This window comes from Magallana gigas, chromosome 3 (assembly GCF_963853765.1).
Source record: "Magallana gigas chromosome 3, xbMagGiga1.1, whole genome shotgun sequence".
NCBI classification, from domain to species: Eukaryota; Metazoa; Mollusca; class Bivalvia; order Ostreida; family Ostreidae; genus Magallana; species Magallana gigas.
Genome location: NC_088855.1, coordinates 1423017 through 1449544, shown reverse-complemented (window position 1 = coordinate 1449544; position 26528 = coordinate 1423017). Strand labels below are relative to the sequence as shown.

General features: G+C 36.5%; 1 protein-coding gene across 7 annotated transcripts in view; it reads left to right on the top strand.

Annotated features, from left to right (window-relative positions):
* The window catches only part of LOC105333565 (PH domain leucine-rich repeat-containing protein phosphatase 2), a 46240-nt gene extending 19712 nt beyond the window's left edge, over window positions 1–26528 (top strand). For 2 of the 7 annotated variants that reach the window (XM_066078000.1, XM_066077999.1), the window contains exons 4-19: window positions 11961–12619; window positions 16648–16782; window positions 17601–17782; window positions 18047–18222; window positions 18875–19021; window positions 19469–19920; window positions 20321–20381; window positions 20494–20589; window positions 20910–21068; window positions 21616–21810; window positions 22086–22248; window positions 22497–22627; window positions 22936–23070; window positions 23288–23482; window positions 23842–24061; window positions 24390–26528. In XM_066078000.1, the coding sequence (XP_065934072.1) occupies window positions 11961–12619; window positions 16648–16782; window positions 17601–17782; window positions 18047–18222; window positions 18875–19021; window positions 19469–19920; window positions 20321–20381; window positions 20494–20589; window positions 20910–21068; window positions 21616–21810; window positions 22086–22248; window positions 22497–22627; window positions 22936–23070; window positions 23288–23482; window positions 23842–24061; window positions 24390–26366 (5083 nt within the window). In that variant the 3' untranslated portion in view covers window positions 26367–26528. Of the gene's footprint in view, window positions 1–2231; window positions 2379–3460; window positions 3480–3601; window positions 3621–8342; window positions 9888–11865; window positions 11886–11960; window positions 12620–16647; window positions 16783–17600; window positions 17783–18046; window positions 18223–18874; window positions 19022–19468; window positions 19921–20320; window positions 20382–20493; window positions 20590–20909; window positions 21069–21615; window positions 21811–22085; window positions 22249–22496; window positions 22628–22935; window positions 23071–23287; window positions 23483–23841; window positions 24062–24389 lie in introns of those variants that run through there. The other 5 variants (XM_066078001.1, XM_066078003.1, XM_066078002.1 and 2 more) reach the window with 5 other exon arrangements.

The window sequence follows — 26528 nt, the reverse complement described above, 5'->3', positions numbered from 1 at the left end:
GCAGTATGTTGAAAATGAGTTAAATAAACGTTTGATATGTTTAACATAAATGCAGTTTTTCAAAGTTTTTCCTAATGAAATATAAGAAATAATATCTACTTCTAATCTGGCATATTTTAATATCTTGCTGATAATTTTCTGACAGCTGTAAATTGTATGAAGGCGTATTAAATACTTGACATTTGCATTTATGTATTTTCGCAAATTGATACTAAATGGCCGAATTGTGGAATCAGTATTGTGCCGTCATGTGTTTCCGATAGTTGATTTCTGCCGCGTGAATTTATACCAAAATGACATCACTTTTTCAATTACATGTGAAACCGAACATACAAAATCTCCTTTCGTCTTTATACATATGTACTACCAAGGTTATGCTGCGTGAAATGGTTAAAATCACACAATTTCTAAAGGGACTCATAAAAAACTAATTCTTACTACATGTACTACTTTAATTAAAGTCCCTTAAATTGCCCAAAATCCAAATTGTAATATCACAGTATCTAAAATTACTAATCGTCCGGCCAAATAGACCTCTGATGACGTATTTACATGCTTGAATTATCATATGACTTAGTATAGTTTTTCTATTAATTTCTTTTTCTATCTGGATGCCGTAGCGGTAGAAACAAACAGACGACCAGGGCTGCGTTTTACAAAAAAACTTACGACAGAGTCGTAAATATTTTCAGTCTAATGGAGCGGTCTTTGATGAACAGAATTTATATCAAACCATTCATTTACATCCATTTTGATTTCCATAATTATATTTTACAACTATTACAATAAAATAATGATTAGTTTGTGATTAATTAACATTCATTAATTTGGTCTTAAGTCGTAAGTTCTTTTGTAAAACGCAGCCCAGGAGTTTGGGCAAAACCATGATTTATTAGGCACACAGGGTTATCGTATTTTGCAATCCTAGGAGCTTCTTCTGAAATGAAACATTGTCAATAATCATTCAAACAAAAGATGGTATTGTAATCATCATAAGTGATAAAATGAAGTTATGGGGAAAATTAATTTAGAAAATTAAAGTTAATTGAAATAAAAGGCTTAGAAAACAGTTGAAAATATTATAGAATATATTCAAAAGGTAATGTCACATTTATGGTAAGTATTATTAAAAAAAAAATGTTGATTATTAATACTATTGGAAACACATGACGCCCATTTTCATTGGTCAAATGCGGCATCCAGTTTATTTTTAAATAGAAATTGCATATGATGAAGACTAACTTTGATTTTGTATCGGCGATTTTGGATGCTATGTCTGAGGTTGGAAATGATGTAGTTACAAAATAGTTAACTAAAGAGACAATCAGTAGGGGTAGCGTTTAGTGTACGACTATTGGAAACCCATGGCGCCAGGATACACATGTGTAAAGGAGCGATCTTCTGTAATTGAAAGCCACCTAGGACAGGCACAAAAAAGGGTGACTTACGTGGAAAAGGTTAATAATAAATCAGTGTTTTCACTTCATGTCAAGTTTGCAGTGTGTCATATTGACTGATAACAATATTGCATGTCATTTTAGCCCTCTGAGAAATTAAATTGCAAATTTATTGTATATATTTACACTATCAATAATCTTCTAAAATATTACCTCAGACTTTTTAAATTAAAGTGGGGTGAATAATATAATGACAAAAAAAATACAGCAATGTTCCAACGTGGACAGCTAGAAAATGGTTTGGGGCAACAAATTGGAGAGTTTTAAATTCAATATTTACACTTGCACATTGTTTAGACATGAAGTCATGTGGAATTTGATTGGAATGTTATCTTCAGGATTTGACAGATGTATTATAAATGCCAGTCTTTGCACAACTCAACTTAAAGAAATGTTTGAAGGTTAAAGATAAAATGAAGTTTGAAATGTCCTTTATTTTGAGTAGAGAATATATTGATGAATTCTTGTGTTGAAATGATAAGTACAAATTGAGAGCTCTGGAGGGCCACTGATGATTAATTTGTTTGCCAACAACACCTTGAAACGACAATGTCTTTGTGGCAACTGTTTCAAAGAGTGGCCCTTGATTCAAGTTGTGTGATGAGAGCCGGTAAGATCAACAGTAGCCAATAGGACAGTGTAAACAGGGTTACCTGTAACGGTGTAACACTGGTCAGGTTCCAAGCTTCATCACTCTTCTAATTACAGGCCGGCTCTACCTGTGTAACACAGGTGTATAATACAGGTGTATAATACAGTCCACCCCGATGTCCACTGCTGCTTATTGTGTGTAGGAAATAGGAACAGAACTGGAGCGTGAATTTTGACTGCTCGTTGATTACATTTTGCTATTTTTCTCATTTACGACTGATACTCAACCAATATAGATGGATTTTGTTCAGGTGTGCTTCATCATTGCAGGTAAAAATCTTGTTTGCTAGTAGTCTCCCTTTGAACGGAGTGGCATTTTATTAAAGGTTCTAATAAGTCTGCTTAGTTTATATATTTTGGAAGTTTCTTTAAGAAAAAAACCTTTTCTTGTGCTTCTAGAGCCTAAACCTATTGTGGTATTGTAATGAGCTATTTGTGTCCATGTAAACATGGGTACAAGTAATACAGATTAATTTAGAATTTATTGATACACATCTTGGAAAAAATAGAACAAAGTTCCAATTTTTTTTTTATTTACAGTGATATTAATATTATATATTAATACCCTGTAGGTTGAAGAACAAATATGAGTTTATACCCATAAGTTAAAATAGGTTTTCCACAGCAAAAAGGCGGCGTCTATTGGAATTGTACTTTCATTGATCCTTTCTAATCATGCAGAATCTAAGGGAAATTAAATGTCAATTTTGAGCTGATAAAAAAAAATCCATAATTTTTATTTGGAAAGAGAGTAAAATTTCACATTAAGGTTACATACTTTAAAATTGAAATAATTTTGACAATGTAGAAACTAATATTGAGTGTTGAGGTGACACAATATTGAATTTTTCATGCTGAAATTGAGACTTATTAATAAAATAAGTTGTGTACATTTGCTTAATATCACAGGAACTTGGTATTAAGTTAGAATTTGTACCAAGTGATCTTGGATCCAGTGTATAAATTGTAGAAACATCCAATCTTAAGCCTACTCAATATTGAAATATCTCAGAGCTATTAAAATACCTGGGCAATTTCAAGCGATTCAAATATTTTGATAAAAGAACAATCAATTTTCATTTTCCTTAGAAGAAGGCTGCCGATGTTTGGCCGAGGTTTAACACTGACACAGGGCAAACATATAAATGAGCAGTTTCAACAACCACTTGTTGACACACCAACGGTTAGCGGATAAAATCCGTAATCCATGAGCCAGCTAAATCAGGGGGCTGACTTTTCGACATAAAAAGAAAATGCCTTAGTCAATGAAAACTGTCTTTTGTGTACAGATTAGAATCGAGAGATTATGTCAGAAAAAGTTGATCTTTGGATTACATGAGTAATTTAGTATTACTCCATTTATTGTTATAGGTAAGCGAGCATTTATCTGGTTTTCACTTATTGTCTTAGATCGGCATAAGGCGGTTAATTATGACAAAGATCCACGCTAAAGGCAATAACTATGTGATTAAATAACTATCAATAATCAGGATTTCTAGTGATCAAAGGGAGGTAAGTTAAGATGATTTGTATATATTGTACTCTACATAACTCTGATATACTTATTATATATTTTATGTACAGCATTTTTAAAGTCCTGATTTGTGAGAATACAGAATTATAGTGACTTTGGAATAGCTGATGTTTAAGTGGTTGGAAAAAAACCCTGATGCATTTCTGCTGGAGGCAATTAATAGAACATAATTAAAAAACTTACTGAAAAAAAATTTATTGAAGATTTACATTAAATACTTCAAATTTTTGTGAATTTTGAATAAATACATTGCATCTAAGCATCCTGGCCACTTTTCTAAAATTTGAAAAAAAAAATCAGTTAGTTACGAGGATTTTTGTTTGTTGTTTATTTAATTAATTAATCCTTTGTAAAGCCCTTAAAAGGCATAGTGAAGTACAGGTACACGGTTTTTCACAAAGTTTACAAGAAAAAAACTGAACATAAAAGAAATGTCTAATAATCCTAGTGAGGGTTGCCATTCTTCTTTCACTATTTGACAACTTTGATGTGCAAATTTATCTAATGGAACCTTTCCACTCAGAAGACATACACTCAATAATGGTCACTTTTATCACTAGGAACACACTGTTTAATTAAATGGGTGGAGTTTATCAGAGCATCTCAATGTCTCATGGAGACATTTTTTAAATGGGGCTTTCTACAAATCTTTTGGTACAGACTTTGTTTTTGATGACAGCTAGGCTTTGTACAGTCTTTTTACAGATAATGTACATAGATTTTTATTGGATGTGAGAGTTTTATTGAAAAAAAATTTGGTGACTTGGATCAGTTCAGAAAACAGCACTCTCTTGGATAGAATCTGAATATCCAAGGAGACGTACTGGTCCCAGCGGCACAGACGTACTGGTCCCCGCGGGACACTCCTTATGTTGATGTACCGTTTGATCGCGATGGATAACTTCGTCGTAACCAAGATGAAAAGTACTTACTAGTTATTTGTTTCTTAGATTTTTTATTATGTAATAATGATGCAGTTCTTTAGGGTGTATCTAGAATTAATGTAAGAATTTGAAATAATGTTGGACTCGATACAAACTATTTGTGGAGTACAAGTATATGTAGTAGATAGTATGTATTCCATTTACCAAGCAGGCTGACATAACGTGAATCTGATTATATTTTTAATAACTTAAATCAGCTATACAGCTTATTCAAGCTTATCAGAAAAGCTTAATTAAGACTGCTAATTTCTATGCAGTTTTGCACAAAAAATCAAAGTGTTCAAAATTGCAACTTTTCATTTATGGGGTAATTATGAAACTGCAATAAAGTACAACACCTTTATACATTGAGGTGAGGATAAGTATATATATAGCTTATGTGGCTAACACTAATGTTTTCTTAAAAATCGTAAAGCAGAGGTTGTCTGATGTTTTTATACAGGAAAGAGACGCATTCTAGTCATCCTCTAAATGTTAATTGTACAGGTATCTGCCGGACACTTTTTCTTACAATTTTATTTGCATAAAAATATTCCGGAAAACCTTGTACTTTTAACAAAATTTAGACTGTCATTGCATATGCTTTTGATAGAGCAAGGCCATAATAATGGAACTGTCAGATCGATGCGTATCTGCAAATATGGTAATTTAGTCGAGGATGAATTCCATTTTATACTTATCTGTCCTTTTTATAAATGTCTACGTGTATTGTATTTAAAAAAATATTACTGGACTCGTCCTTCAATGTTAAAGTTAGTTCAACTCCTTGCCATTCATATATGCCATTCATAATCGCAAACATGTGCCATGTCGCAATGTATCTGCGTGAGGCTCATGGTAAAAAACGGGAATGTCAAACTTCGCATATCCAATTAATGTATTACCATAACTATTATTATTAACATAACTTTGATTTATTGATTTATAGGGTCTCTCCTCCTATGAATGTGCAGTTATGAATAATATTTTTTGTACAATATTGTATAACCTTATTACTAGTAATAAAGTGTGCTTTTGCTTTATTGAGATAGAGTGTATGGATATGTTTATAATTATGTACATACCGGGTATGTTACAACTGCTTATAAATCATATGAATTTTAGCAAGTAAACAATACAATACAATACGTACAGCATATATGAATCAAGATATTGTGCTGGACCTGATAATGGCAAGTGATAAGTATCGTACAGAATATTAATCAATATAATAATGCCTGCTGGGGAGGTGTTAGAACTGTCATTAATCAATATAATAATGCCTGCTGGGGAGGTGTTAGAACTGTCATTAATCAATATAATAATGCCTGGTGGGGAGGTGTTAGAACTGTCCTCTTTGAATAATATATGAATTCTATATATCGTCCAAAGGATAACGATAGATAGGAATATAATTTTATGATTTGTAGGTGATAAACTATGGGTTCTACATTATAAGCATAAAAAGAATATAGTCTGCACAGTGTTTATAAATCAAGAAAATTGATACCAAGTTGAAATTTGTATTTTTATTTTAATTTCAAGATCAGATCAATTTTGGGATGGATTTTTTTTATTAAAAGAAAAAAAAAAGTCTCTCATTGTACTGCATTTGTACAATATTTGTACAATATTTTTGTTTATTTTTTGATAAGCAATTAATTGCACAGTTTGACTTGGAGAAAAGTAATTTTATCTGATTTTTGAGATCATTTAAATTGCATAGAATATAGACAACCCATATGCATTATATTATAAGGAAGTCTCAGTGAGAGATTTAATGAAATAACTAGAACACAGTCTTCTGTGTTTCTAATTTTGTGTGTCTCTGAAACAAAGCAGTGTATTGCACACAGTAAGGCACTTTAAATATCCGAATAAGACTCCGGGGATTTAATATTTCCTAAATGTAAGCTTTAATTTCTTGATGTTTTAAAGGTCATTACACCCCACTTGTTGTAATCTCCCCGTAAATTCTGGTAAGGTGAGAAATCTCCAGATCTGATCTTGCCTTGAAACTTAATAGTCAACTTAGTCTATCTAAAGCAGTTTTTCCCAAGGATTCTACGCATTGTGTTAATATTTAAAGCCAAGGGGCCTTATGATACATAACTGTCACCCATATTTATAACTGGATCAATTCCGCTCAATTATAATCATAGCACTTCAGTCCGGTCTCAAGCTTGCATGATCCCATTACTTAAGCCAACCAGTTTGGATAAGTGATTTTTTTAACGTTATGGAGAGATGTATCTCCAGGTTATGAACTGTCAAATCAAACTTGGTTTTGTTTAAATCTGGACTCAATACATGTAGGAATATAAAGGCTGTCATGTACCTTATACAATCATCCAATGTTTCTGGGTCGACTGAGAGGGGGCAGAGTATTTATAAATTCCTGACCACCCCAATCAAGACAAAATATAATATTAAGTACTTCAGGTGGGAGAAAGGCAAAATCATAAAGTAACCAGCAACTTTTTTTTGATTGGGAATTACAGGTAAATTTTATCTTTGCAAACTATCATCTTTGAATTTGTTATTACATATTTTGCAGCATGTTTGTGTAATAATTAATTTAATTTAGTTCAAGAATATCATTTAGATAAGTGCAGACATTTTGTAGGTTCAGAAGTTTTTGAGTAGTTTTATGGTAACAGCTGTGCATACTGGGAAAGTAATTCTGTGTTATAATGCAGGCCTATCTTGTGTCATGGTATTCATCCTGATGAACTAGGGGTGGGGGAATATAAAATGGATGTATGTAGATCACATACCTTCACTGAATACAGCCTGGAATGTTATACATATCACCGACTGTCATAGAATATTATACTCTTTGTGGCCCTCTCTATTCCAATGTAAACCTGGTAAAAAGATGAATAAGTAGTCAGAGTCTGAGTCAGATTGATATGCTCCCTGCCATGATCTTTGATGTGGTTTATGTACATTCATTATGTATGTCACAATATTATATCAAAATGAAATTACCTGGTATATAAGCACTTTGCGTTGTAGATGATGCAAATTAATATCTGGTTTAATTTTTCAAGAGAAGTACATTGGGTGAAAACCTGTAAAGTATGAACTAAAGGTTTCTAAACTGAACTCTTTGGATATTTGTTACAGCTAATGAAAATTAGTATGGTTTAGTTTTACAAGAGAGATATTCGGGTGAAAACCTATAGTACCTAATGTGACAAAACTCTATGCCAGATATTTGTTACAGCTAATGTTCATTTGAATTCAGCAGTATTTAGTTTTGTTGACTTTGGAAAGGTTGATTATGGTCAACCAGTCCTTTCATTGATGGTCCTCCCATCTCCCTGTATATACAGTACTGTTAGTGTGTATATGTGAAATATATAAAACAAACGTTGTTAGAAAAGAGAGGAAATTAGTCTATTGAAACAAAATAAAGAATTAGAATGTACTATGAAATAATTACGTATATATATTAATATATATTAGAAAATAACATAAAATGTTGTTTAGCCCGTTTGGTAAATATTACAGTATTAAGTGGTAGACCATGTATTTATAAGGTATTTATATATAAGGTTAAAAACATGAACATTTCCCAGGTTTTTTTTTTTTAATTTGTCCCCTTCCACCCTTTTCTTTCCCCTGGACCCAAGACTAATAGAGGGTGACAAAATTATCAGCCATAATGGGTCTCTAATTGCACTGAATGGCCAGCTATTCTCTGGTAGTTGACAATAGGAGATTGGTCTAAGTGTGGCTCCTGGCAATGAGATTTATCGGCATGTTGACAACTTTTCTAGACCAGAGATGAAGTATAGTCACAATTGAATGTTCTTGTATAGCTCCTGTGGTTTCTTGCCTGGCATTGATCTGTTTTGTATGCACAACAAAATTGTTATTGTGCATGTGAAAAAAAGTAAAGGCTGGCTATATAGATTCTTCGGTCTGCATTAAAATGGGTTCCTGGTTATAACCTTTTTTTAGTGTGAGAAACTAGACGCTAATTGGCTTTAAATGCCCGGACTATTCCTTGTGGAGCCAAGTTACATAAAGTGAATGGATCTGCGAACAAATTAGAAAGGACCGTGTTGACAATTCCTTTATATCGGGGGATAATGCAATCAATAAGCATGCATCACTGGTTCCTATTGACAGTGATATGGAGAGAGAGGGATGAATAAACCTCTCGTTAGCTGCATGTTGAGGATTTTGTCTACATGTCTAAATGTTGAACACCTGTCGGGTCCTATGGATAGAGATACTAAATATACTGTTATGTGGTTTACCTGTGGGATTGGCCATTGCTTACTGAAGTGAAGTCAAACTAAACAGATTCACAAAGATGTCATATTCTACTTCTAAGCACTCTCTGTGAAGTCGGCTGGAACATTTGAATATTTCTGTGATTTGGAGTGAACGTGTGTTTTTTTATTCCCTAAATACCGTGGACTCATTGAGTGGGATTTGCTGGGTGATTGTAGTCGGTGGGAGTCTCTGTAGAGCCCTCTGTACCTGACAGTTGGCTGCTCCATCCACACAATGAATCGCCGTCCCTGATGACTGAAGTGTACTAGTGTACACCTATTCCACTGCTGAAGTCTGGGGCCAGAATCTCATTTATTGGTGGCCAAAGTCTGGGGCAAGAATCTCTCAGAATCTGACCAGCCCTTGCTATAGTCTGGGGACAGAATCTCACTCCCCAGTCGCCGGCAGTCAGCCAGGATAAACAAAACTTTTAGTGTTGGTGTAAGGAGATAATTCGTGACTGATTATCCTCGGGTTGATTGGCCTGTAGGTAGGCCGGCTTTGTGAGAGGTTGTGTATATTTTGGTCAGGTCTTTAGATACAGTGTCAGACTTTTGATAAGACTTTAGGACACCTACGTTATGTATTGGTGACGCCCTGATCCCATTGTACCTGCTGATCAGCGGATTAGGATTACTGTAAAAACAGCCATACACTGTCGGACACTGGCTGCCTGACCACGTCATAAATAGAGCCACAGTCAGCGAGATGAAGGTCCCCTGAATGAAGACAGTGATTCAGTGACTACTGTTGGGATAGTATCTACTATTCGGTGAATACAGACACTGAGTTTATGACTGTAGTCTGAGAGTAGTAGCGACAATTTGGTGAATGAAAGTTAAGGTTAGTAAGTGAATTTTTCATGGAGGAGTGTTGGTGACATTTTCCGGTCAGTAAGTGAGCGTTCTCTGGGAGAGACATGAGTGAGGATACAGACACGGTCCGCCTGGTGGAGGTGGGACTGGAGGACTCGTCCTACGAGGCCCCCACCCAGGCCCCCCAGTTCTCGAAAATCGTGTTCCCCTTCCCAAAGTAAGTATTCTCTCTGTTGATCAAACTACAGTACATCCATTTGTGATGGTATGGATAGCACTCTCTCTCTAAATCTAAAGTAGTTGCGGTTACTTGTGTCTTTTGATTGCTGTCACAAGATGATCTTTTGCCTTACATGATTTTGTATGTTTTGTTTTGCTGAAACTTTTGGATATTAATGGCTGAATGTAATGATTGGTCATGGTTTAACGTTGTGGTTCGTTATGAACAACTGTATAGTACCCGATAGTCTGTGATCGGTGTACTTGAATGTTGTTAAGTTTTTTGATGTGGAAAGTGATCCTGGTTTCTAGATCTATTTCATTTGCAAAACAATTTTTCTTCCTGCAGTCCTCTGATTACATGTTTTTTAATAGAAGAGAGTTAAACAGTTAAAAACTTATAAAGTAAGATTTTTTTTGGCACAGTATGCATGACATGTAATTCTCTCTATAGGACCCGCAAAGACATTTGATTTATGTTGGTGCAAGTTATTCCGTCCCGTCATGTTAGAACAGTATACCCTTTTATTTTGAATTTCTAATTATCTATTAACAATATAATACCTCTTCAGTTTGATTTTCTTTTGTGTTAAACCTTAGGCATGTAAACATAGTGGAAGGGAAGTCCATTGAGTCTTAGTAGTCTAAAAGTTCATTGAAGGGGCAGAGACAGAGAGAGTGTTGAGTTTCTTGTTGTGGATTCATTGTGTTTAAAGATTTCTCCTGATATGTGCGGAGAGACCTGGAGTAGGAAGTATCGAGTTTTAAACTCGCCTGTCACAGTTTGTCAACATGATTACTAAGCTAGTGGCCTTCTTAGGAACAGAATAGACTGTTCAATACACATTTTGAGTCTGTTGAAAAAGACTCAATATATTTCGACTTAACGTACTTACATTGGGTACAATCCCTATCTTCAATTTTAAAAAGATTTTCTCTGACAAAGAAAGTGTTGAAATGAATTAATACTCAGCTGTTTTCATTATATATTTACAAGCTTTCAAGATGAATTAATGTTTAAAGTATCGATATAGAGACATTTATCAAAGGGGTATTATTGAAATATTTCGTCACATTAAACATTGAGGCCTTGGCTGTAAATAAGTTGCAATTTTCTCTGAAGAATGATATTGTTTATTCAGGGTATATCTAAAAGTCTTCTGCGGTGTCTTTAGGAGTTTATGAGGCGTTGAATGAACATGAATCCATATCACAAAAGAAACTTTTTAATAGAGTCTGAAAAAATGAGTCACACGCTCTTTCACCTGCTGTTTTAATGGTAGTCATATACATGTACATAGCCATATATCATAATTTCAAAGAAAATGAGAAGTCATATTTTGTAGAATTATTAAAACTGATGGATTGGACCGCGATTACTTTTGTATGGCAATTATAAAGTTAGCATTGAAATATTTGTTGGGGAAAATTGTAAAAAATGTGACATCGATCGTCCTGCCCCAGATCCTTTAAAAGTAAATGTTCAGTTGATTTTCATTTCATACGAAAGAATGTAAATGATGTGTATATGTTAACTTAATTACTGAATATATAGAGATCCGTTTGCCATGTAGAAATTAATATAGAATAAAGTATTAAGCATGAACTGTTAAAATCTTAAAAAAAACAGAGCAATTGATTCAGAATTTGAGAAAGAACTTTTGTTATCATTTGTTTTGTAATTTGTGACTGTTCCGGTTACAGAAGCTAATTCTTGATGAATCTTTTCCTCTGGTGAGACAAATTGAAGTTTTTTTTTGTAAACAAACGAGGCAGAAAGATCATTTTGACAGAAAACGAATATATCAACAATTTTTCTGGTCGTAGCTTCCTGGTGAAATCTGTGGAAAGTACAGGTTCTGTATAATGTGCGCACAATGCATAGAAATGTGCAGTGGTACAGGCCGTAACTCCTCCTGAATGAACGATCAGTTCACGGCTCTCTGTCAGCGGAGGAAATCGTCAACCGACAATTCATTACTCTGTCATTGTAGTGGTATGATTGATTGACGTCCTATTGTTGTTTCTCTCCAGGTAAAAGTAATCTTTTTATCTCCATTTTGGATTTCAGAACTAATGTCATGCTGGAGATGCCTCCCGACAACCAGCCATTGACAGGGCACCAGAGTCTCAACTCGATCTCCAGCAACAGCACAGCTCAGACTCAGCCACAGAGTGAGTCAGGCTCGAGTTTGTACGGGACTCAGTATCACGGAGCGGAGGCTTGGTGGAGTATGGGCGAGTTCCTCCACCAGGGGCTCACTCACCAGAGTGTCGGATTATCCATCCACGGCAAGAACGATGACGACACGTGGGACCTGAGTGACTCTATCGCTGATCTGTACATGGAGGTCTCGGAGAGGGAGGAACAGGAGAGGGACAAGTCCATGGGCCAGCTACGCGAGTCAAAGACCGAGGTGGACAGGAAGTGGCTGGAGAAGGACACCAGTAATGGATTCGTGCGAGTGTTTCAGCCGGACTCGGAGGTGTCTAAAGTGTTCCCCTGTACTCTGTCAACTTCCGCCCACAAACTCTGCCTACAGTGCGGGCGACCCCCCAACTCCATGCACATTCAGTTGAATGGGGACATTATTCGGAGGCTGGAGCCGTTTGACTGCCCGCTGGCCATTCAGAATGAATACCTACAGAATGTGGGCTACAAGGACACTAAGAAGATTCAGCAGATGGGGCTGTGTCCCGACCTCTCCTGGCTTGTCAAGTTCTATGCAGGTAAGATGATGATTCAGTCTGTTAGGTTCGTTGACAGGTGCTCATAACATTATATGAGATCATCCTGGGTGTTTTTATGTTAGGATTTCAGGTTTTAAGTGGTTATGCAGGTTCCCAAACATACAGAAATCCTGTTATTCCGGGTTGCACTTTATTATCGTTCTTAAAATCAAACATTAAGAGGACATGGTAATTTTACAGTACAGCAATAATTAAGCTGTTTACATTGAATTGATGTCTGTCAGGATGCGTCAGTTACACACTTCAGTGAAGAGGACTACCTTTTATTAGGGGCGCTTGTTTTTTTTGTTTATGTTGACTTTGACTTAAGCTAAGAATGAAAATACAGGGTCATGAATAAATTGCTTCATCCCACATCAGCCAATCAGCCCGGTCCTGTCACAATCAGTTTGTGTTTATAACAGTAAGCTAGGGCTTCTCCAACGGACTACAGTAAATATAAAGAGCTCCTCCATCAGGCTCTGTATGAGTAAACCGAAGACTTCTTTAACAGACGACAGTAAATAGTGGTCCTCCATTAGTCTACATATGAGTAAAGACTTCTTTAACAGACGACAGTAAATAGTGGTCCTCCATTGGTCTACATATGAGTAAAGACTTCTTTAACAGACAACAGTAGATAGTGGTCCTCCATAACGCAGTCAGATCTCGCTCCAATCTCTGAACTAAGAGCTATACATTAAAAGCATCAGCAGGACAAATATTCGAGTCCAGATAAGGCTGGGGCTGGCCACTTTGTGCGCTGGTTGATGGGTTTTAGAGTAGAGGAAGTGTCCTGTTAGGTATAGGGGTGTTCCAGCGGAGCCCTGGCACCATCCATATCTAGATCAACTACATGCCATTCCAGGGTCGTTAGACAGATAAAACATCTCATAAAAAATGTCCTCAATGAGGCCATTTAGGTGTTTATCCTGATTGGTAAGAAAATGCAACATAAATAAAATGGACCCTCGTAAATATGGTCTGTTTATCTCTTGTTTGTAAACTATTTCAGTAGTTTTGGTAGCGCTAATAAATAAACAGGTATTTAGTGATAGGGAAGACCTTCAACAACTATAGAATTATTCTTAAGAAATATTTTGTGCTCCCTGTGTATTTTAGGATGGGGGGGGGGGGGGGGGGGGCATTGTTTCTAATGTCCATGACAATAAAGCATTCCATTGATTTGCCTAAAATGAGATTAGATACCAAAAAAGAAATTAATGAATTTATCGATATATTAACAAATTTTTGATTAAAATACCCTTGTAACTTGCTTAAGATATATTATGCAATGTAACGATAAATTTTGTGAGTGACGATTGTGAAATACTTACAGATATATATCTTAATCATGTCCCAATTCTTTTGTGATGAACAATTTGTTATGAGTACCACAGTGACAAGACAAATAAGTGAACATAAACCCTGAATGATTGGACAATTTATTACAATGTTCAAAATTCATATAAACCAAACTTGTTCCGATCCATCTAAATTATATCTCAGTCTATTAAAGTATTTGTTGTAATTGGATATATGAACACCGATTTATCATTGGGACCTTAACGCACGGGTCAACTCTGTACATAGAAATTGTGAACTACATTTCATTGAATTTCTCATGACACTTCAGCATTCTTTATGAAACAAGATATTTTTCTCAACAATAAAATATGAGGTGTTGTGAGACCATGCATTTCACTAAGAAGAAATAATGAAGGAGCTATTTTAAAAATGTTGACTTTTTATAGTTGCATTAGAATTAAATGTGATCATAAAAAGCAGTTGAGCAGAATAATTGATGTGGTTATGTTGAACTTTAATATGATAGTTATTATCACTATTCACAAGGAGGATTACTCCAGAAATACCTTGGAAAAGATGGATTCCCCCCTCGCCTAGTAATTTGTACATGCATAACAAACCAAATTGAGGGAAATCCCTAACCTAGTAATATGTAATAAGTAAAAACAGATTGAGGGATACCCTTAGCCTAGCAAAGTGCAATATAACAGATTGAGGGATACCCTTAGCCTAGCAATTTGTAATAAAACAGTTTGAGGGATATCCTTAACCTAGTAGTGAGTTATTTATAAAACAACTACCAATAGTTTGAAATGATTTATAAGTCCTCACTTGTACACTATCAAGTATGTGTTGATTTCAGCTTAAGCACTTCTTGACCTCAATCATCAGATGATAATTACAATGTCAACCATTAGTGATATGACACAGAGACCTGATGTACTGTGACAATTACTATAACACAGGCAGTACATGTACTGTGTAATGTTGTCACTAAGTGATGACACAGGGACCTTATGTACCGTTACAATTATTGTACACCAGTACATGTACTGTGTAATGTTGTAACACAGGGACCTGATGTACCGTTACAACTACTGTACACCAGTACATATACTGTGTAATGTTGTAGCCTAGCTGTTATCAGATAACTGCTCAGCACTTACAATGATGTTGGTATAATGTTATAGGTATATGTAGAGTACTGGGTCTTTAATTATCGGTGATTATCTGGGCGTGAGTGATATTGTCAGTAGCTGTAGGCTATGTTTTTTTTAATTTACGTGTTAGTTTACGTGTCATCAATAAGATATAGCCACTGATTTTATCTATGAAAGAATGCAATTTCATTCCATTTCTATTATGTAATAATTATTGTAATTTGATATGTAATTAATTGTACGTTTGCTTTAGATCTGGTTAAAATGGCGGTTATATATCTGCTTCAAATGGGTTGGGGTCGTAATTTATAGTTGTGTGCATGTTTAAAGTTTAATGAACAGTTACTGGGTACACGTACAGCTTATTTATTCTCAACCTGTTATTAACTTGATCTTATCATGACTTTATCAGACTTTGTGAATCTGTCTTGTTCTAAAGGAAATATTACTTTTACATTATTTTCCCAAATTGTATACTAACATAAATCATACAACATTTCATCTGAAATAAATCAACCTACACTCATTTCATAACATCCATTGATGGAATTAATTAAATGCAATAAGCATATATATATATGTAAACCTACGTACAAATGTAGGAAATAAATTCACCCCATGGGCTTGAAATTTCATAAATTATTCTGTCTCTCAAACCACAAAATGCACGGCCTGTTTTCCAGGGGACTAGGGTGAACCAGTTTATTTACCTGATGAGTATGTGTAATTAATTAGCTGTTATTGTGACGTTAATTATTGATGAACGTTACACTTATTTACTTTTACATTGCTCTACAAAGATTGCATTCAATGTTTAATTTCATTAATAATGGTAATAACCTTGTAATTATATGAACAATCTATTTGTCACAGTTTCCACATCTAGCACAATACATCTACTGAGTAATATACAAAATACATGGCAGATAAAAACTATATGCTATGCATCTTTATGGAAAATGCTAAGGTGTTGTTTTCTGTTAAATTTGTGTTGATGGTTAGGATGGAAAAATTCAATCTAGACCACATTTTGTTATAAACATAAAAATTGATTTTTTTATTGTGCTGGTTTTCAACTGAATTCATTGTTGACAACACTTGTCTAGTCTCGCCATCAGGCTTAAATATCAGTAAATGTGATCCTAAACTAAATTCAATATTTGACGTAAAATCATATTTTTTAAAAATTATCTGTACAGACTTAATTTACAATCAGACAAAACCAGTGCTTAAATTGTATTAATTGTCAGACTTCTATCTGTGTGCTTTAATTTGAAGACTTGCCAACTGATTCATTTTCTCTCTATATTTTTTAATTTTGATGAACTTTAATTTTCCATACTTAAATGACCTTTTATTGCCCCAGATTTTAATACCAGTTTTTTGACTGACCAAATTTTATTGACCTTTTATTAACCCAGATTTTAATAACCAAATTTTATTGACCTTTTACATGTATTAACCCAGCCGATTTTAATATCAGTTTTTTGAAATTCAAATATCAATTACCTTTTAGTTTGCCCAGTTTTTAACTACCTTTTAATTGTTTAAATATTCCAGGCAAGCCGATGTCAGACGGTACGTACTCCCGGAACCAGCTGACGACGTACGCATATGTACGAAAGGGGAAGCTACTCCACCAGTGGGTCAGACGACTGTGTGTGGTGTCGGGGACACGCCTACTTATATACAGAGGTCAGGGTCACTGCTATACTTGTCTGGGGGGAGGGGGGGGGAGGAGTCAGGGTGGGGGGGGGGGGGGTATCTATGATATTATTTGATGTATATATAGCATTATGGCATCTGTAGCATTACCAGAATGTCCAGTGTTTACATGGGCTATAGAATGTCCAGTACAATGAAATGGAGGTGTCATCTATAACAATTAAAAAGTAGAAAAGAATTAGTCTTATAGTATTATCAAAGAATTAAGGATGTCTGGGTCACCAGAGCAAAGAATTAGTACATATGAAATTTAAAAATATCTATTTTTTATATTCAAAAGCAAAGAATATTTATGCATATCTCTATTTGTTCAATAAGAAAGTGAGAATATCTCGATAGCAACATCTTATATAGTACTGTAATACATGTAGTAAAGACACAGACAATGTGATAGAGGGATGAAGGAGAGCAGAAAATTAATGCATGTATCTACAATTAAAGCTGATCTTGTTTATAGAGAGAAATTAAATTTAACTGTTAATGATAAAAATGAAGTCAAAGAGAAAACACTTCATTCATAGAATATCAAAGAATTATTTTCAGGTGAAATACATAGTGACTGTCAAAAAACAAAGATCAAAGATAGATAATTACATTAACTTGTCTTAAATTATAAGCTCAAAATAACTATATATAAAAATCTTGGATATAAATTGCTGACCTAAGAGGTTTTACATTTACTGTGGAGTACTGTGATTTTGGGGGGCTTCGATCCCTACAATTGATGTTGTAGCTCCTTAACAAGCTTTTTAATGCACCACGCCTGACTTGATTTCTTTGTTCTGCAGACAAAAGCAAGAGTACCAAGCCGACGGTGGTCCAGCTCGCGAAGGGTGAGGTAGAGGAGGTCACGGTCAAAGGTCATGACCGCTGTCTGAAGGTCACCTCCACCCAGCAGGGTGACCGCTCTGTTTACCTGTCCTTCGACAGTGACACAGACTACTCCAAGTGGCTCCGCAAAACCAAAAAGGTCAGAGCCGAAACTTGATTAACGCTTGCTTCTATTGTTAGTAGAGTTACATGCTATTATCACTAGTTCAGAGGATTCCTGTTAAACTGATAGACAATAGTACATTTATTGTAAGGAAATTATCAGATTCAATGTCATTTCATTCATGGGAACCATTTTCTGTTTGAATGATGTTTTTATTTTCATCCTTCTCTCTTGTTGTAGGTGGTTTAATGGACATGTGGTTCAATGAATTGATTATTTTGTTTCACCTTTAATCTATAGGCTACAGCCAAGCTCCCCTCTAAGGCGGATCTGTCCAACTGTCACCTGGAGTTCTTGCCGGAGACAGTGTTCATTAACGAGGACCTGAAGTGTCTGAACCTGCGACACAACGCCCTCAAGGAGCGTCCTATTGAGGAGGACATCTACACCATCGGGTGGCTGGACGACCTACCAAAGTAACTAACTGACACCGTCTCTGGTCCTATACACACTATATTATAATACCTATACACACTATATTATAATACCTATACACACTATATTATAATACCTATACACACTATATTATAATACCTATACACACTATATTATAATACCTATACACACTATATTATAATACCTATACACACTAGTTCCTCAGAGTATTCTGTATTAGTAGACATATTTACTACTCCATGTACTGTATATATGTATCATAGAGTCTAGGTCACTACTCCACACTATTCAGTATCATACAAACTCTTCAGTTACTTCAAATAAATCATTCACGGTAATCAAATCTTCATTTACTTTAAATACTGTTCAAACCTGTAGAAGTACATGTACTGAAGAAATGGATTGGAGCAAATATTTCAAATATTTAGGGAAGGTGTAATTTCATGGAATCTAACAATAAATAGATAGCATGCATCATAATTTGTTAGGTAAGGATGTAACAGTAAATAAGCGGGCAAGAGATATCAAACAAGTACAGGCGCCGCCACAATTTATAAATATTCCACAGGACTAATAATAGTAATTACTAATACTTAGTAATACTAATGATGCCTCTGTCAATAAATGTGTTTGGTTTCTTTTGATTTCTGACATTTTCCTTGTCTGCTGTAGATTCCACAGTCTGTGTAGCCTGAATCTAGCAGACAATAACCTGTCTAACTTCCCGGCCGCCATCTGCCAGATGAAGACGCTCACCGAACTCAACATAGCCTCCAACAAAATCAGAGAGATCCCTTCCGAAATAGTCCACATGTCCAGGTAAGAAATTCATAGACTCAATGAAATATTCCACTTGTCCAGATATGATAGACTCAATGGAATATTCCACTTGTCCAGAGATGATAGACTCAATGGAATATTCCACTTGTCCAGATATGATAGACTCAGTGAGATAGTCCAGGTATATTAAATACATGTATACTCCATGCAAATTCTGAACAGAAAAATTGTGACTCTTGTTTGTTCTCTCTAATGCAGTATCATGCTGAGAGTACAGTGGTACACTTGTTTTCTGCTATTTACTTGATACAACTAACATATACAAGTGGCTTTGCAATATTTGGTTAAGTTGACTATATACTTAATCTAGTACATTTTCTGTATGACATAAAAATGGTTGTACCTGAAATCTATGTATGCTGATCAATCTCCTTATTTCACATGTTCATCGTATATATATAATCTTGTATTATTTTTGATTTGCAGCCTGCAGATGTTACACATCCACAACAATCACCTGAACTCACTACCCACAGAAATGAGTGAGATGAGCTCGCTCAAGATCCTGGTTCTTGCCTTTAACCACTTTACCACAATCCCAGAGGTCCTCCTCCAATCCCAGAATTCCAAATCTAATTTGGACAGCATTATCATGGCAGGGAACAGGGTGGAGAAATTACCACACGAGGTGTTGTGTAGGATGCAGCACATCAAGAAGATCGACCTCAGAATGAACAGCCTCTCCTTACTGCCGAGTGAGACGGCCAAGTTCCACTTCCTGGAACTGGTGACCCACTTAGACGTGAGGGACAACCAGATTAAAGACCTGGATGTCCGGTCCCTGAAGTCTCTGGAATACCTGAACTGTGAGAGGAACGGCATGCAGAGTCTGCAGGTCAACGGCTCCTCCCTCAAAAACCTGTACGCCACCGATAACGGTAAGACAAAACCTGTACGCCACCGATAACAGTAAGACACATGTACAGTACTACTGGGTAATAACACTTAGTATAGGTGTTCACAATTTGATATTCTCACAAAACAAAATATCTTGAATCCCAGAAATAAGGAGTCAAGGAAAATTACTAAGAATCTTATACACCACTGTCCCGGTAAGATGTGTTTACATATGGGTAGTTACTTTTAAAAAGTGTTCACAATTTAAATATATATTCATAATTCGATACAAAAGGAAACACAGAATTAAGAACAAAAATTAAAATTTGGAATCTTCAATATAAGACTATCCAAAAGTCTTCTGTTTGTCCTTTAACCGCCATGTTCTACATATGTTATGATTGGTAATCAAGTACAATATTTTGCTTTCTTTATTTACAGTGTTGGAAACATTTTCAGTCAATCCAAAACCTGAGTGGCTTGTCAATCTGGACATCTCAAGGTGAGAGAGAAGCTTACAATGTATTTTATGATGAAATGTTTGAAATGTGATATATATTGAGACATCTTTGACTTTGAATCTTGGTGTGTAAACAACAATGTTACTTTGACAGAAACAAGCTGCCCTGTCTCCCCTCTTGGGCCTCCGAGTGCTTCTTCATGGTCAAACTCGATGCTAGTCATAATGTGATAACAGATCTTCCTCCAAGGTGAGTCGGAGTTGTCCCCCTTAAAGTGTGATTTATTTTATGGTTCCACAAAAGAGTATCTGCTTTTAAAGTTTGATTTGAAAGTCTTTGTATTATCAACCACAATTATAAAAGGTTTTCTTTTAGATAGTAGAGTATTTTTTACATTTTATTTTGATAAGTAAGGAATCGTTAATTTATGTACATTGCTGATGTTTTTGACATTTAAGAAAATTAGTTGCAGTAAGATGTATTTTTTAAAATTATTTTTAAAAGTTTTCAAGGAACAAGAGAATAAGTTGCTGTATTTGTGGGTGTATATTTGTGGGTGTATATTTCAGGTTGTTCTGTGATGCCCGTAAGCTAAAGGTGCTGAACCTAAGTCACAATAAGATCTCTGAGGTCCCCTCGGACCTCCAGAACTGTGTGTTGGAGGACCTCCACTTGGAGCACAACTGTCTGACTCTGTTACCTGGCCACCTCATGCTGCAGGCCAGCAAGTAAGTTAGCCCCTCAGATCCACTTAAAAAAGACAACTTTAATTATTTGAATTCATAACATGCAGACATTGATCCTAGTAAAATTAAGAAACATAAAAATTCTAAATCATTATGAAAATCAACTTTGAAGAGAATAGGAAGAAGGAAAAAAGAACTTCAAAATAAGCTCAAACCCATAATTCATAGATGTGAATGAAAACCCTATTAATAGAAAAATGCAACCTTAACAACTGTTAACCCCCCAGAATTAGGAACTTACAAATCTTAATCATTTTGAACTCATCCCTTGAGGGAGAAATTCATACAGATCAAAACCAACTTAAAAATGAAATCTTTACAACTTGCAACAATCAGTCCCAAAATTAAGAACCCAAACAATGGAAATTATTAAATAATGTGAAATCAACTCTTAAGATAAAGATAGAAATTTAAACAAATGAAGGCTATTTATAACACCGCCTTAAACCCAAGAATTCCACAAATCAAACCAATTCCCCCTAGTCATACACTGGCAGTCTTTATGAGTTTTCTTTCTGTTGTGTTGCAGGTTGAAGTATTTGAACCTGACAGGAAATGACCTCCAGTCTGTCCCACAATTCAGTTTTACCCACAGTTCCCGGCTGCATGAGCTGTACCTCTCTGACAACAGATTGGAGGATGACTCCATCCCCTTCCTGTGTACTTTCACCAAGCTCAGAATTCTACACATCGCTCACAACAGAATCACAGAAATCAAAAACAGGTAAAGATACTTCCTACCATTTATTGGTTGTAGTCAGAATCAATTTATTTTGATGACACCATGCTGTGAATTATTACACACCTTGTTATCTGCTCTAAAGTTTCTTTAAAACATTATCTTTACTACTTGTACTTATACTAGTTTAAATAAAATCTGCCTTTCAGTTCACAAAATCTAATTGCTTTAAATCTTTAAAATGAAGTAAGGGTCTTACATGTACAGTAAAGTGAACTATAGCTTTAGCATCTATCTTTACTGTGACCTTTCTTTTTCAGAGACATAGTGAAGCTGGAGAACTTGCAAGAGATCAATTTATCAGGGAATGACCTTCGAACTCTGCCCTCTAACCTGGGGAAACACCCCAAGCTCCAGATCATCAGGGCCAATGGTAACCACCTGAAGGAACTCCCCGACTTCAAACGGGCCAACAACCTCAAGGTGGGTACCACGGCAACATCAGAACAATAGAAGGGGCTAATATAAAGACTTGTAGAGGCAAAATTTAGACACTCCCAAGGTCTGTTCAGCAGAGCAGGTGCAAACAGGAGCTCAACAATTTTTATTGGATGGAACTTTGGCCAGCAGTGTGAGTGCCATGCCACTCTACTGAACAGTCCTTAGGTGTGGCTGGTGGTGTTAGTGTTACATAGTTCTAACTCTGACAGGTGATTGTTGTTCTTCCACAGGTGCTTGAGGTTGGATCCAACCGTCTGTCGGATGTGTCGGTCACCAATCTTATGGGGTCACAGGTGAAGCTGCTGGACATCTCAGGGAACCCAGACATCATGGTCAAAAGTAGTGAACTGAGGGGGCTCAGGTAATGATATCACTGACCAAGCTAGCTCTGTGTGTGTGCAGAAACAGTAGTTCACACATACTGGAAATTTGGAAGTAGCCTCTGATCTCTAATATTTTTTCATCAAACACAAATGCAAAAGCATTTTGAGAAATAAAAAAATGGACTATTTATTCATAGATTCTAATCAATGTAGATGATTTCTATAACTTGTTGTAAAAAAAAGTGTAGTGTAATATTCGATATACACTATTGATTAGAACAGTTGTCTGGTTTGTTTGTGGTCACTCATTGTTCTGTGTCTACAGTGTGTTTTGATTGTTTTTCAGCTCTGTGAAGAAGATCTGTACAGTGGACATGCGGGGACAGAACCGGTCACTGTTAGACCTTAGACAGGCGCCATTTGAGAGCGGGGGGTGTCCCTGGCAGACAGGGCTGTCCCTGACCTCAGGGATGAGAAACAAGTAGGTTACACTGTCCTAGAAACATTGTTATAGGGCTTAATATTGCACAGATGGCAGACTACGTCATTGCACAGCATATGTCGAGTTAAAACAAAATTTGACATGTACATGTATTTTATTCATCAGAGTAAAACTTTTCTGTACATGTTTGTTTCCACTGTAAATTAGCAGAGGATTTTATCTGTTTCATGGTTTTGATTGTGTTTTTTTTTAATAGACTTGGTGTTTCCATCCTGAACAAACCCCAGTTCACCAATGAGGTGGAGGGTCTATTTGGAGTGTTTGATGGAGGTCGTAATGATGAGGTCATCAAGATCATTGATGATGTAATCAGTGACACAGTGCTGGAGGAGGCCAGGCAGGGCTCAGCCAATCAGAACAGTCTGAAGTATGCCATGCTGTCCATTCACAGGTTAGAACAGTTTTCTCTTGAGTTGATTGAATCACATATTCAGACATTATTTTTTGCTTGCTTTACTGTTTAAGTGTTCGTCAGTAATTTTGATTATATTCCTGGTAAAAGTCAGTAATCTTTCTGTTAACTACACTGCTACAAGTTTTCTTTTACTTTTCAGTTTAAAGAATCTTTAAAATATTATTGCTATTTTAAAAAGAGGAATAACTCAATTTCTTTCTTTTTTCTTTTTTTCTCAATATTTCTTGAATTTGTTTTGGCCCTGAACCAGTGAATGGTCCGTTTTATGCAGTCCATATTTACAATAAGAAATGTATATGTCTCAGTCCTTTCAGTACTTTGATCTGTTTTTGTAGCAAGCTTCAGTCTACCGGGCAGAAGGTTGGAGCGGCGGCGGCTGTGTGTCACCTTAAGAAGGAGGACAACCACTACAGCCTCAGTATGGCTAACGTGGGAGATGTTGAGGTGGTGGTTTGTCGCCGTGGTGAGGTGGTGCCTATCTCCAGGAGGTTCCTTGTCCAGAGTGACCACCAGGAGTGCAACCGCATCTGCAAGTCTGATGGAATTATCACCGAGGTAGGTTTCCAAACTTTTGGTTTTTAAGCTGGTGTGTCTCGGAGAAATTAAGACGCTGCTACATGGATTAACTTTACATTGGTGTTACAGCATATAAAAAACAGAAGTAACCCAATTACTAAAAAAAAAAAAAGCGAGAAATTGAGTTGCGTGGTTTAATTTTTTGAAAACTTGCAATAATATAAAGTAATATAGCTTTATACATTATACAAATACAATTTTCTGCCTCAGGAACAAAAGCTTCTTTTTAGGACCTATTGAACATTTTGAATACATGTACATGAGCAATACTATAAGCAATGAATAAAGAATGGGGTTGTAATTTCAGGATGGGCGAGTGAATGGGGTGACCTTCCAGACCCGTCTCCTAGGGAGCAGCTTTCTGTACCCCCACGTGATTCCTGACCCCCACCTAGTCCAGATGACTCTTCACCATGATGACCAGTTCATCATCATAGCCAATCATGGCCTCTGGAAATACATCACCTACGAGGACGCAGTCAGTCAAATAAAGAACATTCCTGATCCAGTCATTGCTGCCAAACGTTTACAGGACCTTGCACAGGGATACGGATCAAAGGAAAGCATTGGAATTCTCGTGATCAGACTCTTGCTGTCCGAAAAAGAAAGAAACAAAATGAAGACAATTTTACAGAAGCAGTTTCAGGCTGAGCAAGAATTGCTGGCAGTTCTAAAAGAAAGGGATGTGGTTCGAGAAGAAGAAAAGAGAAAAAAGAAGGAGGAAATTGCACAAGAAGATGAGAGCGTTCCCATGGACATTCTAAAACTGAGAAAACATGCTAAGAAGAGAATGCAGGCATTCGATGTGTTCCATGAAGAGGGCGGCGATTACGTGAGTCTGGCATTGAGTGCCGCTAGATCCGGGGAGAACTGGGAAGAGGTTCTACAGAAGCGTCTGGCAGAAGAAGTAAAAAACAAAGAGCTCAGGCATCTGTTTGATGACCCAAGCAAAGAGACAGATGCCATGAATGCAGCATTTGAGATGGGCTACAATGGAGTAGAATCAAACTGGAACACAGACGATAAAAACAAGAAATACAAGAAGAGGTTTCATGCACCTGATCCTAATGTGAACATCATTAGTCCGGTGAACTATCAGCCCAATGCGTTGATCAATGCCAGTCCTTCCCTGGAGTCTGTAGAGTTTACAAAGGATTATGCTGGTTCTTCCAATGTGGACAGGGACGCTGTGCTGTTTCATCAAATGCAGATAGCGCGCTCCAAAAGCAGGAGCACAGACAGCATGGATTCCATACAGTCTGTCCCTAACAGCTCCTCCTACAAGGATGTTCCCGTGGCAACCAAGAGTTCCTCCCACAGCATAGAGGTCCTCATTCACAAGCCTCACCATGGTTCATGGGAGGAGCGCCTAGGAGGGTCTCAGCCAAGTTACTTACCCACCCACCAACGCAATCTGTCCCTCCAAGACTTTGACTGGGAAGTGCCCCACTCGTGTCCTAACACCAAGTCCATAGAAACAGACCAGGTGACCATTCAAGCACTGGACAGGAAGATGGATGCTTCAATGAACAATTTATTCGAGACTGAAGATCAAACTAAGAGTGATTCCCAGGAACGTCTGCTACCTTCTAATGAGGGTGAGGATGAGAGAGAGTCTTCAGAAATGTTTGTGGATGATACCATTGTGAGTGGGTATAAAACAGCTCCAACACTCAAAGACAAAAAACAGAGAGCTCCCCCACCCCCTCCCCTCCCCCCTCGTGTGTCCCTGGAGGATTTGTATGCCAAACCACAGAAGAAGGAACGGAGGGCTCCACCCCCACCCCCTTCCCATGACTTATACCAAAGGGAGAGAACTCAAAGCAAGGAAGATGAGGACAGAGTTACGATACAAATTGTGAAACCAGTTGTTCCACCCAGAACCTATCTGTCCAAGTCAGAGTCGGTCGACAGTGCTCAGTGTGGGAGGAAGCCGACCGATTCCCTCCTGGCTCTACATAGAGGGAACGTGTTGAATATCCGTGCCAAGTTTGAAAGTGACAACAGTTCGACCTCAAACAAATCCGAAAACAATGTGGACTATATACTGACTCCAGAAGTAGTGGACACTCAGGCGAACGAGAATAAAGGCTACTTGAAGCACGAGCCAGATGTGAATTCGAACTCTCTCACTAGCCTACAGAACTTTTACTTCGCTCTACAGAATGGGACAAGCTCTAATGGTTACCATGACAACTCAGATGGTCCATTCAACACGCTTTCCCTGGAGTCCCTCCTACACAAGTCGCTGAGTCAGCAAAGTGTCATTGAGACCTACTTATAGCACTAAAGAAAGAATGGATGCCTAACAAACTGCAAATTTAAGATGTGTTGATAAAACATTTTCCTTTTATATCTTTTTTTAAAATTTATTTTAAACCATTTCATATGTGCAATATGTGATTATTTGAAAAAAGTCATTTATTAAAACACTAAAAAATCCTAA